Raw genomic sequence first — 16,273 nt, 5'->3', positions numbered from 1 at the left:
TACATGGATAGCTGACATCAAGATCACATATGCTGAGTAAAACAAGAAAATGACTGTTTGTTAAGTGAGCTCATGTTTCCTGAAAAGAACTACTTCCACATGAGCAGCCACTGTCCTGGACACTAACTCATGCCAAGACAGTGGGACACCAGTCTCTTCCCTTTTTAGGTGTTCCTTTGAAGTTGTTGCAGATAGATGAGCTCTCCGGAAAATGTTATAAACCCACGCAGTCCCAGGAACAAGGTGACCTTGTCCTCCTTACATCATTAATTTTTTCCAAAGAGAAACAGTGTGGTGCAGAGCACTGAATTCTTGATGTGAAATGGCATTCCCTGATGTCATATTTCTTTTCAGGTCTGATTATAAACTGGCACAAGTCCTCAGTCTCAGTTTGCCTTGAGATTCAGGACATTTTCTCCTCAAAGTACATTGAGGCCAATGACTCTGAACTTCCTGGGATGGACCTACCCAAAGGACAGTGACAATTGGAGTTCTCTAATTTTAACTGGAAAAAGGAGACAAAAGTTTTGTCTTTGGGAAGCTGTATAAGAGAGATCTCCCTGCCTGGGGAGCACACGCTAAATTCACATCCTCACAGCGACAGTCTTTGTTAACCTACATTTCCAGAAGTTCCCCCACAGAAGGGAGTGGAGGGATGCAATACTTCAACAGTTGGTAGCCAGAGAGAGGAAGATCACCCAGTACCACCCGCCCAGAGTGAGCCCAAACGCTCGGGGGAGTGCAGATCGAGGACTGCCATGAATGTGGTAGCAGTCAGGAGCGGAGCATGGCCCATCAGGGTTTGGTCTCCCTTGGGTGTGACAAGGCACAGCTGCAGGGCGAGAGCACAAGCGGCCGAAGGACGGAGCTCATTCTGCAGGGCAGGGGTCACTGCACCCCCCAAGGGACCAGCCCCTCTGCAGCAGAGCGCAGGGTAAAAATGCACCTCTCCGGGAGAGAGCTGCCACCCGCAAAGAGCCATCTCACCTCTTCCTTCCCACCCAACTCGCGCACCGGCACTTTCTTTTGGGTTTTATGGTTTTTTTCATTTTTCACATAACATTTTCAAAAACAATATAGACCGTGTTACCCTTGTTTATAATACAGATCAATGTAAAACATTTACATTATGTAGGTCACTTGTTCTGTTCAAGTCTACCTGGAAAACATTTACACTATGTAGTTCACTTGAACAAGTCTACCTATCATGAAAGCCTTTGGAACATTACTATACCAGTAGTTAGAAAAGCAAATATCACTTCATAAAAGACAAACAGTTATTTCTTGACATTCCCCTTGTATTCAAGACACCACTGAGTATGTAACATCAGTTCTCTGTGTGCCGAATTTTTCTCTCACATTCACATTTCTTTCTCCTTTTCTAGTTTGGAGTAGGATCTGAGGTATTTAACTTTCTCATGGCACCATATACCAAAAGTTCCACTTCTTTTCCACTAGTTGGTGAAATTCAGCCCCACTCCTGCAGCCAGATGTGTTATCACAGTACTCTTGGAGGATATAGATGGGCGGGAAGAACGTACCACATTTTGAAAGGTTACATTTATCGGCAAACCTAATTTGTTCTCTATCCACATACTAGCAATTGCTTAATAAAAATGAGCATTCTTGATGTACCTAAAACATTTTTCATGCTTGTTCCAACGATAGTTCGTCTATAGTTTTCTTCCTTCAAAGAACAGATATCCAAGTGGAGTGACTGTTTTCCACACTTGCAGCCATCTTTTTCCCATCTGCCCATAAAATATATGTATTCATCATCATCATCCTTAACATCCTGCACTTGGAAACAGTAATTCCTGTGGTCTTCTTTGGTTGCTGTTGACTCAGACTGTGTCAGAAATCCAATCACTGTGCCCGTATCTCCACAGCAAATGTTTAGAATATTTAAAGGAAGACTTTGGCTTAAATCTCATAAAATGTGAAGGTTCTTGCTAATAGATTGAAGGGTTTCTTATCTCAAACCACACCCTAGTCTTTAAAATCCTTCAAAATATTTATTGGGCCAAACTCAGAACCAGCTACAAATGGTGGTGGAAAGGAATTAGATTATGGCCTCTCCCAGATGGATGCAAGTCATTCATTTCCCTGGGCTGTGGAACCACACACAGTTCTAATGTTCTTACTTTACAATTTGTTTCTTTGGAGCCAAAGTTTTTCCTGATTATATTTTTTTTCCTACAGAGTTCGAAAAACCTCTGGGCTGATTTACCTGAACAAAAAGCTTTACCTTCAGTGTCTGAGAGAGGTGTCAGTTATGGGTCTGTAACAATCTAGACCTTAAGGCTGGATCTCTTCCTCTCCTATACAGATGAAGATAATACACATTATATATGATGGAACTATTTCTCAGCTAGCATAAGTGTTATCTCTTGGAAGAGGAAGTAACCACGCCATTCTACTCATTCTGATCCTCAAAGTACATCATGGTCACTGATTATTTATTTCTCCCTGCTGATTTATGTCAAGACTGGAATCCAGTTAGATTAACCTAACAGGCAGCGTTTTGTATCATGAGTAATCAATTTGCATACTTCAAATTAAAGGACACAAGATTCCCAAAGCTGCACCAGCTTTAGTCTGGTGCAGACTCGTCGTTTATGGGAATCTATGCCAGACTTTTATACTCATATCAGAGAGGAGAATCAGGCCAGTCATGAAAGAGTTAGAGGCACAGAAGGGCAAGACTGTATGTTATTACCGGTAATCTGTCCAATCACTTCCAGGAATAAAACTCTGTATTAGTCAAATGACTCTCAAAACACTAAAACATCCCTCCAAATTTTTTTCTTGGCAAAGAAAACAACATGTTACAGCTGCCTATGAATCTCTGGCTATGAGATATTGGTAGATAAAACAGAACTGAATTATCCCATGTAGAATTATCTGTTATGCTGATGTAGTTATCCCTTGAGGAAGGGATATTCTGAGACAGTCCGTTTAAGCCAGGAGTAATCCAAATGGTGAAAAAATTTAGATTTTCTGTGGAAATGTTCGTAGATATACAGTTGCCATGACAACTGTATTTGGCTCTGGAAAAGGGAAAAAACTGACTCTTTTTAGACTGAAGTAAAATAATATGAATTTGGATGCTTAAGAAAACTGAGTTTTCACTCTGGTGTGCAATAGTCCTTCCATAGCAAGCTTTCTTAGCTTCTGTTTTCAGATGTTAGGGGGTCTCTTTTCCTTTTTTTTTTAAACAATAAGACCATTGGAATTACAAAGGGTGAGAGCACCTCCCTTTCCCTACCCTTCCCATATCCAGGGCATGTTTCTGATATTCTGTGTTCCAAAACGCTACAGATTGCACCCTAGCTGCAAAATAAGAGAAGCAGGTTTCCTGCATCTTCGCAGCATAAAAATGCAAACTTATATTTATAACTTCATAAGATCGAAGACTTGGAGAAGAGGAAAATAGCTGAGATATATCCATCTGCTGGGAAAGCAGTATGGCTGGTCTGAAATGTCTCTATGTGTCACATGTGAAAGATAGCCAGGATGATTTTTTGTTCTGTTGGTGGTTGGAGAATAAAGCAGATTTTAAACCTTTGCTATTGCGTATCCTTTATCGGCTCTCCGCTTCCAGCACTTGTGTGTGCATATCCCCCCCACGATCACACAGGCCAACGCGACGGGAATCATTGCAATGTACCAGGACAAGCCAACAGCTGGAAAAGTAAAGAAATTAAATATTTTCAAAAAAACCTCCCAGGAACATAGTTGTCTATCTCAGTTCAAGGAGGAAGAGGACAAATCACAATAAAAAGGATGTCTGCAAGTTAACCTTCCAGCAGGGTTGATCACCTGTGAAAGGAAGAGGCCTATGGATTGAGTGCTTTGGGAAATGGGTTTATGAAGATGAGAGGAACAATTGCAAAACAATAGAGGGTGAGAATTTAAAGTTCAAACCTTTTGCATACACATGACTCTTCCCAACCCCTGCTCAGGGCAGCTACATGCTTTCTATCTTAATTTGGTAGAAGCAGAGACACTCCAAGCAGGAAATAAAAGTGCCACATGGAGAGGGAGTACATAACAGCTAGTCTGCCCTCAAGCTCTGTGAATAATTTTCTCGTACAGAGCAGCCTATAAATTGGTAATGATCAAGCTAAGACTCTGAGCTTTTTCCCAAAATGCAGCTAATTTCCAAGACCAGTGCCCGTCCAGACCATTTTGGATTATTCCAGTCTATATTGGTTCATGGACTGCCTCCTCTGTAGCTCACGGAAGACAAGGGCAGCACATCATCTACCAAATGAGTACAAATCCCTCATCATAGGATGCTGGAGTGAGTCATAAGATATAACTCATAATGAAGACTGTAAATGTTCATGTGCCTTTCTAAGACAGTGTGAGCAAGCTTCGGCGATTCATCAACATCATGCAAAGAAACAATTAGCATTGCTTCACATATTGTTTTTACAGCTGGTTCTTGGCCAATGGTCTATCACACTGCCACATTAATTGCACTGAGCTTAGGGCTTCTCTTCCCATCACTAGGAGCCAAAATAACAACACCCATCATAATTTACACTTCTTGTTATTCTGGCAGCAGGCAGTGCATGAGGGGAAGGAACACTCTGATCTTTATTCTGCTATTGTCTTTTTTTCCCCACTATATCTTGAGGAACTGGAGGAGATCTGGCCCTGCTGCACCCAACGGGAGTTTGCCAGGAGTCTCACTGGAGCCATCATTTCATTGGAGCTCCGTCAGCCCTATGAACAGATACACCAGTGCAGATCCTTATCCCTGCAGAATATGTCAGTGAGTGGCTCACAGAAAGTGTATTTTGTGAACAAGCTATTCCAAAGCCTGCAGGTGAAAGAGGCAACCAGTTTTCCCCAAGCAATAATTCATACCAACACTAGCTCTGACAGTATAAAAGGCTTGGATGATAATCTAGCATTAGAGTAACTGTAACAATTATCCCAAGTAAGCGGTCAAACTAGTTACCTTCCTGCTTGACCCTTGTTGGCAGCACTTGGTAGCCGTATCTGTTCTGGGCCAGACATGTAAAGTCTGTGTAAAAATCCACTTCTTCAACAGAATCAAAAATCAGTGGCACTTCAATGAAGTTTTCACCATTTTCTACAATTTCTCTGGAAGAAAAAGAAAAATTTAATGTTAAATCCTTTTATAAGCTGGCTTTTCTCTATTTGATGTGTTCATTCTAACAGCACATTGCAAGAAAATGCATTGGATATTTGCTCATTTCTGAACTAGCCCCTCAGCATAAGAAGATGCCTCTGTCTTCCAGCCTAGTTGTGCCAACTGCCAACTATCTCAGCAGTCAGTACCCATCCTGCACTTGTTGAATCTTCCAGGAAAAAAAGAAGAGCTGGATTTGTCTTGCAAAAATAAAGAAAAGGGAGGGAAGAAAGGCAAGCAGAATTCTCTATATCTTTGAGCTCTCTGCACAGTGTTGTGGAAAGACCTAATTCCTTCTCTTTGACCACCTATTCATTTTTGAGATTAATTCTTACTATCGGCTGGAAGAGGACATATGGATAACATAACCCCGAAAATGTTCACTCAGCAAACTGATGACCATTCCTGTCTATCATGTGCCGAAAGCCAAGAGCTCAATACAAGAAACTGTCTAGGAAGTTTCCAGCTTCCTTCAACCTGATTGTTTCATCAGTCCAAATATTTAAAAGTGGTTTTCTAGCTGCAGTCAAACATTGCCTCTTCATATCTTTTAGTCACTGCTGCAGCAGATGTTCAGCTGCTCTTTAATGATCTCAGAGCATGAGTCTGCTATGCGCTGTGGCAGTGGAACTCCCTGTACACTCCCCCTGGAACTGTACTGCAGGAAGGCAGCAGCACAGCGGTGGGTGCTTTGCCAGAGATTTCTGCAGGGAATTTGTTTTCCCGGTGGCATTTGACCTGTTTTGCCTTGCTGCCGTTCTGAGGGCTTCCAGCAGAACTGGGGTGTCTCATGCTTCGTGGGCTCTGCATGAGCCCTAGCTGGCGTGGTCCCTGTCCTCAGGCAATTATACGATAATATATAACAGTAATAATGAGTGTAATAGTAAAAAAAATTTTTAAAGTCTAAGTAAGGAAGTACACATGCTGCTCTATTCTAAAGCCTGCAGAGACATTTTAAAGGCTACAGTACATTTTATGGCTCCTGACCACAGGTTTAACACACTGTCACTTATCCATGTAAACAACATTATAAATTAATGGTCTCAGTCATGCTGTGGGGGATGTGAAAACATGTAAGAGCTTGGGCATACAGCTGAGTTACCATGTTACCTCTGGCTGCAGCTGTCCAATAAACTAAACATGGCCAGGTTGTTATCTAACACTGATGGCCACAAATGGCCAAAACCAGCTCACATCCATAACTGTTAAACACTCTTGTCCCTCACAATAGGGATGCCACATCCCCAAACTGTTGGGAATGGTCCCTGCCCCGTGCTAAATCCTAACTGATAGCCAGGAGCTCTTTGGGAAGGTGCTAGCTGGTGAGTGTTTAACCACTAACAGCAGAGGCAATGGCACCCAGAGCCCAGGAACCTTCTCGGCTCTGTCCACCAGCACAGGCAGAGCCACTGTGATCTTTGTGGACCCTCAATTTCAGCAAATGAGAGATAAAACATGCCAACCTGGACCTCAATGAAGAGACTCCAGTGGTAGGTTTACCTCACATTTGCAAAGTACTAGAAGCATTGCCTGCAGACAGTGAGTTAGTGCTGCTCAGGTGGCATGTGACAGGTACAGAGAGCAGATCTTTTCCCTCCTTTCCTAGGGAGAAAAGCTTTGAGGCATGCAGCTATAAGGCAGCTGAGAGAAGGCTCTGCAAGATTGGGAGAGACAATGGATCAGGGCAAGAGGGTGTGGGACATCCTGCTTCTCCCTCCCACCAGCATCCCCCACAGTGCTTCCCTGGCGCCAGCTCTAGCACTCACTGGGCGTCTCTGTGAGTCAGTTTAACTCACTACTGTGGAAAAGAACAACCCTAAGGGGAAAAACAATGATATTTAAAAAACAAAACAAAGCAACCACTGGATAGTTTTCTGTTGTCTTAGTGTGTTCAGAGAACTTAATCAATGTTGGGGAGAGGATGTTGCCATTTCCCTGGCACAGGGCAAGGAGAGAGATAAGAGAAGCAGTGGGAAGGATCAAGTCCCATTGCTTTTCACTACAGTCAGCTCCTACATCAACTCAGCTACCCATGAAAATGTGCTTCAAGTTTAAGCCTTGAAGTTGGGTCATCTGCAGTATACCACGAATAAAAACCAGAGATAAATAATTGAATTCATCCTGCCTGGGTTGGGTTTGGGTTTTTTTTGCTTGCCTGCTTGTTTTTGTCTCAGCTCTCACCTTCACTTCAGATCTGTCCATATCCCATTTTATTACCTGGCATTCAGCTGCACTGAGAGCCCCTGTCACACTGCAGATTAAAACAACAAGCACACGGAAACACTGTCAGCCAGACTTACTGTCGTTCTCCCTCTGTAACTCTGCTTTGCTTGTAAACCACGTCAACGCTGGTGTCATTTGCGAGCCATTCCACATCAGTATGGACATGGCTGCTCAGTCCAACAAACACTTTGCATGGGAGAGTCATCTTGGAGCCTGTTGGTAAAAGAAAGATTAAAAACCCATTTGGACACATATGAAGAACTACTCTTTCTTTTGGTGAAAACCAACATCTCCAGTGGGAGATCAAGCTCCACGTCAAGCACCACTACATTCAAAACTGACGTTAAGCCCTAGATTGCTTTTGATCCTCTACTCCTTGGCAGCGAGACCCTTCAGCTTGGCAGTCCTTCCTGCTACTAACCACAGTACTTTCCTATTGCAACAGTTAGCAGCTCTTGCACTAGACACATTCCTCAGGAGGTAAAGCTGTGTTCTTGTGGCCTTGCTCCTTCTGACGTACTGCAGCCCAGAGGGCACAGTGTGATTTACTGCTCTGGAGCAACTGTATTAACCAGCAGTGTAGCTTCACTCAGAGGTGCTGTGGGCAAGGGCATTCAGCTTAAGGTGGGACATCTAGGGATAAAAGTGATCATGAAAAATTCAGAAATTTTGCTATAATTATTGTAAATCAGAGCTAAGGATAAAGATCCTTCAGACTGGTGTGTATTTATATGATATGGAAAACACAGGGCTCATACAATTTTATTATTGTATCTGTGCAGATGGTGACAAAAGGGATGTAAAACGCTCCACGGAGATAGGCAAAAAAAATTACTCAATAATCCTACATTGATGGAAAGAAAAGTGGCAGGGAAAACTGAGACATCATGGGACACAGCTGTGTGTGTAGTACCCAAGTTAAAAAAGCTTAGTGTATCTGGCATTTTACCTGAATACCTGGCATTTTCTGAGAAAAGGAAAAGCAACAGAAATTTGTTGTCATAATATAATCTTCAAAGAAAACTTGAGATCCTATCAAGGTACTTTCTAACTAACAACAACTGTCTAGTGCAAACGGTAAAGAGCAATGAAAAAATGTCTCCTCCCAAAAGAGCTAGATGGCTTGTTCAAAGCTGCCAGATAACCTAGACCAATTTGAGGGAATATTGAAAACAAATGGTTCTTAGTGAAGGGGGACTCTAAGCAGCTGATCTAAGGGTACAAACATGCTTTTCTTGCTTTGTTAGTGGCTAAAATCTACGGCATTTCTACACCCTCTCCTACATGGAAGACAGAATCTAGTTATAGACAAGACGCAAAAACTACTCCAGCATTGACCCTCAGCTAATATAATGGAGATCAAAAGAACTACAATTTGTGCCAACAAATTACACTATTAGAGGACCTGCTCTTAGTTTTGCCTGATTAGATGCTTCAAAGAAGAAAGTTGGGCCTTACCGAGGGCAGCTGATGATGTCTTTTGTGTTGGATACACAATTATTGGGGTAATTCTCTTTTCTTTTTCTAGAGAGAGAAGGAAAACAGAGAGTCAGTGCTAGCACAAAAGAAAATGTCTGCATTGCCCCAGAGCTATAGATAGAAACGTGTCACCTTGCTCAACGCCTCTCCTCTCCCAGGGAAGCATTCGATTATTGAACCCAGCGGAATGCCACAGAAACATTCCAATTTCAAGCCCTGAGGCCTGTGCTTGTGGAGATAGATGGGATCAAGCCCACAGCTTCATCCCGAAAGCTGCACCATGAGCAATTTATGGCAGGTGAGTGAGTGTCTTTTGGAAGCAACGGTAACAGTAGGCACTAAGCACCGTCCTCTTTAGGAGTAGTGAGTGCCAAAATCCTCGCACACCCATTTCATACTTGCAAAAAACAGAAAAGCCACAAGCTTAAGCAGAGAACGGATGTGGGCATGACCGAAATTTACACCTTCGGCACTCCCACACCAGCGAGACGTTCACGCTCCACAAGTCACTTCCACGACCGGGCCCCAGGGACCAGCCGGAGGAAGCAGCACCCTCAGGCTGCCTCCTCCGAGGGCCGCCCCCGGCACTCGCCCCCTCGGCCCGGGCCGGCCGCGCTGGGGACGGCGGGGGGCGGAGGGCGGCGAGGCGGGCTGAGGCCGCGGGGCGGGGCCAAAGGCGGCGGGGCGGGGCGGGGCTGGCTGCTCCCGGGCACGCACGCCCCCTGCTGGCCGCTCGGGGCAGCAGCGCCCCGCTCCTCCAGGCCCCGCCCCCCTCCGCGAGCCGGTTTCAGCCGTTTGCGAAATGCCGGCTTTCCGCCATCCTGAGCGAGTGTTAAATGGTTTATTTTCTAAGCCTTCCGAAGCCATTTGCAGTGACACACACTCCCCCCCTCCCCCCCAAGACATAAATTATTCGATTTAACAACCACAGGCGCTCGCAACATGGAGTCGTGCCTCCCGCACGGGGGTGACCTGTGGGGAACTCGGGGGTGCCAAAGCCAGCACCCATGGCGTCCCCCTCTCCCGGGCAGTGCTGAGAGGCCAACCAGGAGTTCCTCTCCTGAACTTCATTAACAGAGATGGGATTTTTCTTATGTGCTGTAATGTTTTAAGGGGTCGATATTTACCAACGGTCTCCAGCTGAATTGTTCTGGTGATTTCATACATTACACCTTCATATGGGAATGACATCTTGCAGGTGTAATAGCCAGCATCTGTTGGTACCACAGAAGTCACGATCAGAGATGCTGAACCCTTCAGAATTACAAATTTTTCACCGTTGTCTTCCAAAGGCAGAGCATCCTGGAGAAAAGACAGCAACTGGTGTTACGGCTCAGATGATAGCTGTAGTTACACTCTGTGTAACTTCCAAACAAAATTACTTACCCTTCTCTCTCTGTTATTAAAAGTTCATTTATCAATGGGAAATCTGAGCAGTTCCACATTCCTACCAAAGGGCAAGTTCTTCAAACGTGTATCCATCACTAAAATGCTTTGAGTCACTATGTGAATTGTGAAGAATCACTGTTTTAATGTATCTATAATGTATGTGTATAGCTTTTCAATAAAATGCACATTTTAGGATGGAAAAGATATAATAGGCTCTTTACTGAGTTATCTTAAGAGTAGTCATCTAACACATTCTTCTAAGACAAAATCATTTTACTAACCATGAAGGCATTCACAACACTATTACTTTCCATACATGACCTCACAAGAGTAATATCCTAAGCCATTCTTCTAAGAAAAACACATTTTAGTAATCATGCAGGTTTCTCAAAACTATTAGTTACTATGATCTCATAATCTGTGATAAATTCCCACTCTGTATCACTGAGGCTCTGTTTGTCCATGGGTTGGAGCCCTGCTAGGAGCAATGATGTTCCTTCCTCATGAAGGAACTAGCTAGCTCTTTCAGGCAGCTGTAGCAAGAACCATATTGAGGGGGGCAGCCTTTTACTTAGATAAGTGGGTTACAGCCTGCTTCTGGAGGGAATCCTGATCGGAGACATTTTGCTGGTACGGTACCAACCACGACACAGGCACTGCTGTATGAAGCCAGCCTAGGTATTGCATCCTATGGTAAGAATGATAGCTGCATGAGGCAGAGCATGTAATCACAGTGGGAGTGTAAATAAAAGCTAAACCAAGGTATTACGAAAATATAAGAAGAATCCAGTGCTCTCCAGTGTGAGATTGTACAGCTGAGGACGATCAGGTGAAGGACATTTGACCTTACAGGCAAACCCAGGCTTGCCTACTTGAAAAGCCATGAACTGGCAAGTTAGGCATTGTGTGATGAACCCAGTATTTCCAAATGCTGTATTCCAGTTGATTAACAAAAGCTACCCCATCCGAACAGCTCACACGAGGGAAGCATTACTGGGAGGACCTACTTTATGGGATTCACTAGAGGGGCCATAGAGAAGGGCCTAATCTGATGTGGCAAACCCTGGAATTTGGGTAGGTAATCTAGCCTTAAAACTAGTTACACTGCCTGTGAGAACATACAATACGTGGAACACTTCACCCTGTGCTGAGTCCACCCCAGAGAACCTTTCTTAAAATATATACACCTGCCACAAAATTCCCAGTATATCATACTGTGCTCATGGCTTTGACAACATCATGTTCAGGAGAAACAGAAAGTGAAGATGTATGTGCCTTTACAAACAGGTTGAGATTAGAGGAGGTGAAAGTTCTACCTTGTACCACTTGAGCTCCAAGCTTGTCCTATTTGGTGTAAAATCCCACAGGTCAGGACAAACAATCTTTCCAGAGGTGAAAGTGAAGAGGACCTGGAGATAGGCGATCTCCCGAGCAGCTGTTTTCTCCACGACCGTGAGGTGGATGGAGACCTCAGCACAGTAGGAGGAGTTCCTGCAGACAGAGTGGGGAGAGGTGAGCACCCACCAGCGACAAGGGGAACTCAGGTGACACCTGTGGTTTCCTCCTGGCTCCATTTCCCTCCTTAGCCATTTCCGAGAGGCCAAGATTGAGATCTTACCAGGTGGGATCCTGGAAAACCACTGGTGCTATTTTTTGGCACAATATAAACACGTTGCTGACATATGTCTGCCTTGGAGCTTCAGTCTTTTCTTTTTTGTACACCAAGTTTGCTGTGCACCCTTAGGCTAAGGCACGATTTTAATTTTGCAAAGAGGGGGAACATGTCCGCCTAAACAGTAGCAGGTGTGTCATGAACCATCCACCGTTTCCTTGAAAGAGGTCATTACTGTGAAAACCCTAAAGATTGGGACCTAAAGATGAAATAAAAAGCTTAAAGCATGTATTAAAATACATCTGCAGTTACTATTGCACAACCAGCAGGCATTTCTGTGAGTGCTTATTATTTTGCATGGAAAAGAAGGCATTCCTGCCTTGAAAGTTTTACAATATTTAACTTTTCTTTCTGGCCCCAAGTGACAATCACTTCCAGTCTCAAGGAGGACCAAACTGGGGGGATAGGTGCTTAAACTATGTCCTTTCTGACCTCTGAAAGTCTGCCTCGGAGATGCCTGACCCTGCAAGGGCCAGCAAAGCCCGGGGGTCCGGGCTGCAACCTCCTGGAGAGCAGCTGGGGGCTGCGAGCAGACAGACTCGCACTACACCTGGGGCACTGTGACTGGCTGTCACCTACAGGTCGGACATCTAAATCCAAAATACTTGCTCGGCAGAAGCAGAAATCTGTGATAATTTGCTTTTGCCCTCATTTTACAGAGTGTTGAAAAATATCTGGTGGCTTCCCTGTGGGATGATTTGCGAAGGAAATGCAATTTGTTTGTACTTTGTTAATCCTGTAATAATGTTAGCGATGAAGCTATGTACTCGGCTCTTGCATAACTTTTTCAAACAGGTTTCACAGCATTTTACTATAGCTGTCAGTAACACTGCCTCAGTGTTATAGGTTGAGAAGCTGAGTCCAAAAAGGGGGTTAAAAACCACCCTTGAAGGTCTCAGGTAACTCCCCTGTGCTGTAGGATAGTATTTGCAGCCTTCCCTTATTCTGGCCTCACTATTAAAGTCTTCTCTTCTGCCCCACCACTGCAATCGCTGCTGAGATATGTGGAAAGGCCAACCCAGTATGCCGAGCATGATTTATTGAGTTCTGCCTGTCCATCTCTTCCACTGCTGACACACATCACTCACGAGGAGTGCTTTGCCAGCAAGGAAACCGCACTCTGCGCAGGCAGCTCCAGGAATGTAGAGATGTGTTTCCCACTATAGACCACAGAGCAAGGCGGCCACAAATCCAGACCCTGTTACCTCTTTTGAAACTGTACAACGGGCTGTCAGATTGTAAACACTCAGAAAAAAAAAAAAGACCAATAGGGCTGAAAAAAGCCATGGCTCAAGTCTCAACCCACTGCAGTATCTGAACTCTGGTACCAGTACCAATACACATTGGTTCTCATGAAATATCTTCCAGCAATACCAAGATGATCAAATTCTGGTTTAAAATGTGGAGCAGAAGAAAAGTGAAGACCAGGGATAAGGAAGAGGCAAGAAGGAAACTGCTGTGGAGCCATGGTGCCTTGGTATATGCTTCGTAAGGCAATCATCTGAAGTGCAAACAAGGCTATTTGCTTCTCTGAAGCTGTAACATGAGGGTTGTGTTCTGCAGACTCCCCTGCCTGCAGCATGTCCCTGCTTGCCATAGCACTGACTGGCTCATAAATAAGCTAGAACAAACTCTCTGTACACTATTTCCTCATAGCCAGAATGGCAATACGGTGTCACGATTTATCCAAATTTCAGTACACATATGATAGGAGACATACAATGCATTTAAGAGTTCTGACTTTCCACATTTTTTTCTCTAATAAAGTCGGCAAGGAAATGATCTTATCCAGACATGCTCTGAACATAACTGGAGTTTAGAATCAAGCTAATATATTTTAGACATAGTCATCTTGTTAGTGCACTGGATTTTCTTTTAAATACCCACCTTCTGGTGCAGATATATACTCCTGAGTCTTCTAGCATTGCTGGTAAAAACCAGAGCGCATCTCCTTTTGCCCAGATTCTTGGATCTTCATCTCTTCCTGATATCATGGATTTTGAACTATTTTTATACCATGTGATATTAGGGGTCAAGGCAGAAATATCCAAATGTTTGTATCTGGGGGAAGGGCATTTCAGAACCACAGGTTCTCCATGCAGTTCATAGTAGTGTTTGAAAAACACGGTGTGATCTGGGCAGTTTTCTATATAAATCAGAGATAATTTTACATTACTGTTAGCCAGGCACATTAAAAAGAAGGGAGAGGGAGAGGGGAAAAAAAAAAAAAAATGCATGCCCTTACCTGTGCTTTTGACTTGCTGGATTCTAAAAGCGGAGGCACCTGCTATGCACATCACCAGGACAAAGAAAAGCCCACGCATTTTTTCCCAGAGAAAATCAGAAGGAGAAGACCGAGGGAAAGTATCTTGAAATCTACAGGGAAGTTTATTACGAGACAGAAGATACGATGAAAATACTCAACATTAACTTCAGACTTAATTGTTCTTTTGCTCACTCTTTGGTGAGCTTTGGTTCAGCCTAGGGAGCAGAAAGGCTTCTTCATCCCTAGTTTATGGGGGCTGACTAGCGGAACAAGAGCATCTGGCTTGGCACAAATGCATCGCTTCTGTCCCTTTCCTTTTGTTCCAGGACATGCAAACAACGTACCACAAGATGCTGCTGTCCCCACGGCTTTTCAGTGCAACAGCTACGGGTGGAAAAATCTAGCTCTGCTTATTTTGCAATAAGATGTGGCTGAGGCACGGGTCAGCTGCTTTGAGTCAGCTGTAATGTAATAGCTTGGGTGAACACAGGAGCAAAGATGCAGCAGAATAGGCTTTAGCTCTCTTAAGCAGTCACTTCAGGTGTCTCTCAAGGTTGCATGGACCTCATTGAATCCTATGTCACTTTATCTTCCCCACTGTGGCTACCAAAGTAGACCAGCTAGCGTAGATCAGGCTGCGGGTGAACTTCCTGCTATAAACCCGAGCCAAGCTTTTGGAGTCTCCAACAAATGTTTCTCTGGGGACAAAAAACTTTGACTCCCATGGCATGCACACCCATCTTGCTGTTGGTGCGCAAGCGAGTTTTCAGCGTGGACGCTATTACTATCTGTGCTAAAAAAAGATGAGGAAAACCCTGAACAACTTGCCCTAAAAATCAGACACGGTGACACTAAGGGAAAACAAACAAACAAACAAACAACTATCTGCTGTCAGTCATTTGTTAATTGTCATCTGTATTGGCCTGGCATGGGCAAGGCAGTGTCTGTGTACGTCACTGAATGCTTTCTGGTCTGCCACGAGGTTTCAGCTGCTGCCACTCAGTTGATCAATTATGTGTTATCTCAGTGTACCACAGGGAAAAATACATAAACCATACTTTGTATAGGCACAAGCTTATGCTCTATGTAAGGTATCTATGTGCCGTACAGTATATATATGCACACGAAACATACTATTTCCATTTTATATACAGAAATGTAAATTGCATGCACCTAACATTAGCCTAACACTATGGTTGTCCCATAGGATGAATATTAAATGACTGGACAACTACTTCAAATTGTATCCAAAAGCAACAACATATTTCTACCAATATAACACAGTCACATTCATAGGTACTCACCTTCAGGCGTCTTCTGTGTATCCCAGCATGCTCATATTTATAATGCAGTTTTAATCCAAATTTCTCCCTGTTCTAGTAGCTATATTTATCTGACATTCTGATACTTCGACTATAATAAACTATTTCCAGCTTATTGTAATCTCTACAACACCACAAAGCCAACCTCTTCCTGAATAATACTGTTTCATAACCACAGGTTGTCTCCCCTACCGCGAGATCGGCAAGGGTTTCCAAGGCATTGGTGTGGAGTTGTAGCCCCTGTCAGGGCTACGCCTGGACTGGGTGCTGCTAGTGGTTTTGTCTGAGGCATTAACAAGCCCCATGCTTCACATGTAATACCCTGTAACAGGGGAGTTTGTCTCTTGTTAGATCCTTTGCCTGATGAATATGCTTGGTTATTTTGTTCAGAGCTTTCTGGTCCCTTTTGGTTTCTAGCAATCTCCATAAGCCCTATACAAACTGAGGGTTTAGGTGAGGTTTTCATTCCCAAATTTCCAACAGATTCACTTACCTGTGGTTCTGCAGTCTTTCAGCTATTAGCTTCTCATGAAAAGACATAAGACAGAACATTGCTAGCGAGGACCTTATATAGGGTTTAGCTCAACACATAGCGGAAATTTGTCTCTCGTTGCCCAATTAGATTTGTGTCAGAATCAAACGACATTTTAGACCCACCTTTCTTTCCTTCCGTAGAGTGAGGATGAGAGAAACTGACAGAGAGAGAGAAAAAAATATGTATTCAGATTTCCCAAAAAAGGGGAAATGACTGCTAA

General features: G+C 43.8%; 1 protein-coding gene across 2 annotated transcripts; it reads right to left on the bottom strand.

The window, feature by feature from the left end:
- Positions 1–1,020: 1,020 nt before the first annotated feature.
- IL1R2 (interleukin 1 receptor type 2) lies at positions 1,021–16,052 on the bottom strand. Of its 2 annotated transcripts, none has more exons than XM_054809901.1 (9): positions 16,012–16,052; positions 14,176–14,306; positions 13,818–14,076; positions 11,575–11,749; positions 9,997–10,171; positions 8,849–8,914; positions 7,468–7,603; positions 4,973–5,118; positions 1,021–3,686 (listed from the first exon to the last, which is right to left on the bottom strand). In XM_054809901.1, exons 2-9 carry the CDS (start codon positions 14,252–14,254, stop codon positions 3,559–3,561), a joined length of 1,164 nt encoding a protein of 387 aa, XP_054665876.1. In that variant the 5' UTR covers positions 14,255–14,306; positions 16,012–16,052; the 3' UTR covers positions 1,021–3,558. The 2 variants fall into 2 exon arrangements, with proteins under 2 accessions (XP_054665876.1, XP_054665884.1); XM_054809909.1 differs by lacking the exon at positions 16,012–16,052 and adding an exon at positions 15,501–15,520.
- Between the last annotated feature and the right edge of the window lie 221 nt (positions 16,053–16,273).

Source organism: Grus americana, chromosome 1, assembly GCF_028858705.1.
Source record: "Grus americana isolate bGruAme1 chromosome 1, bGruAme1.mat, whole genome shotgun sequence".
Classification (NCBI taxonomy): domain Eukaryota; kingdom Metazoa; phylum Chordata; class Aves; order Gruiformes; family Gruidae; genus Grus; species Grus americana.
The sequence above is the reverse complement of the archived record's forward strand: the minus strand, read 5'-3'. Positions and strand labels throughout refer to the sequence as shown.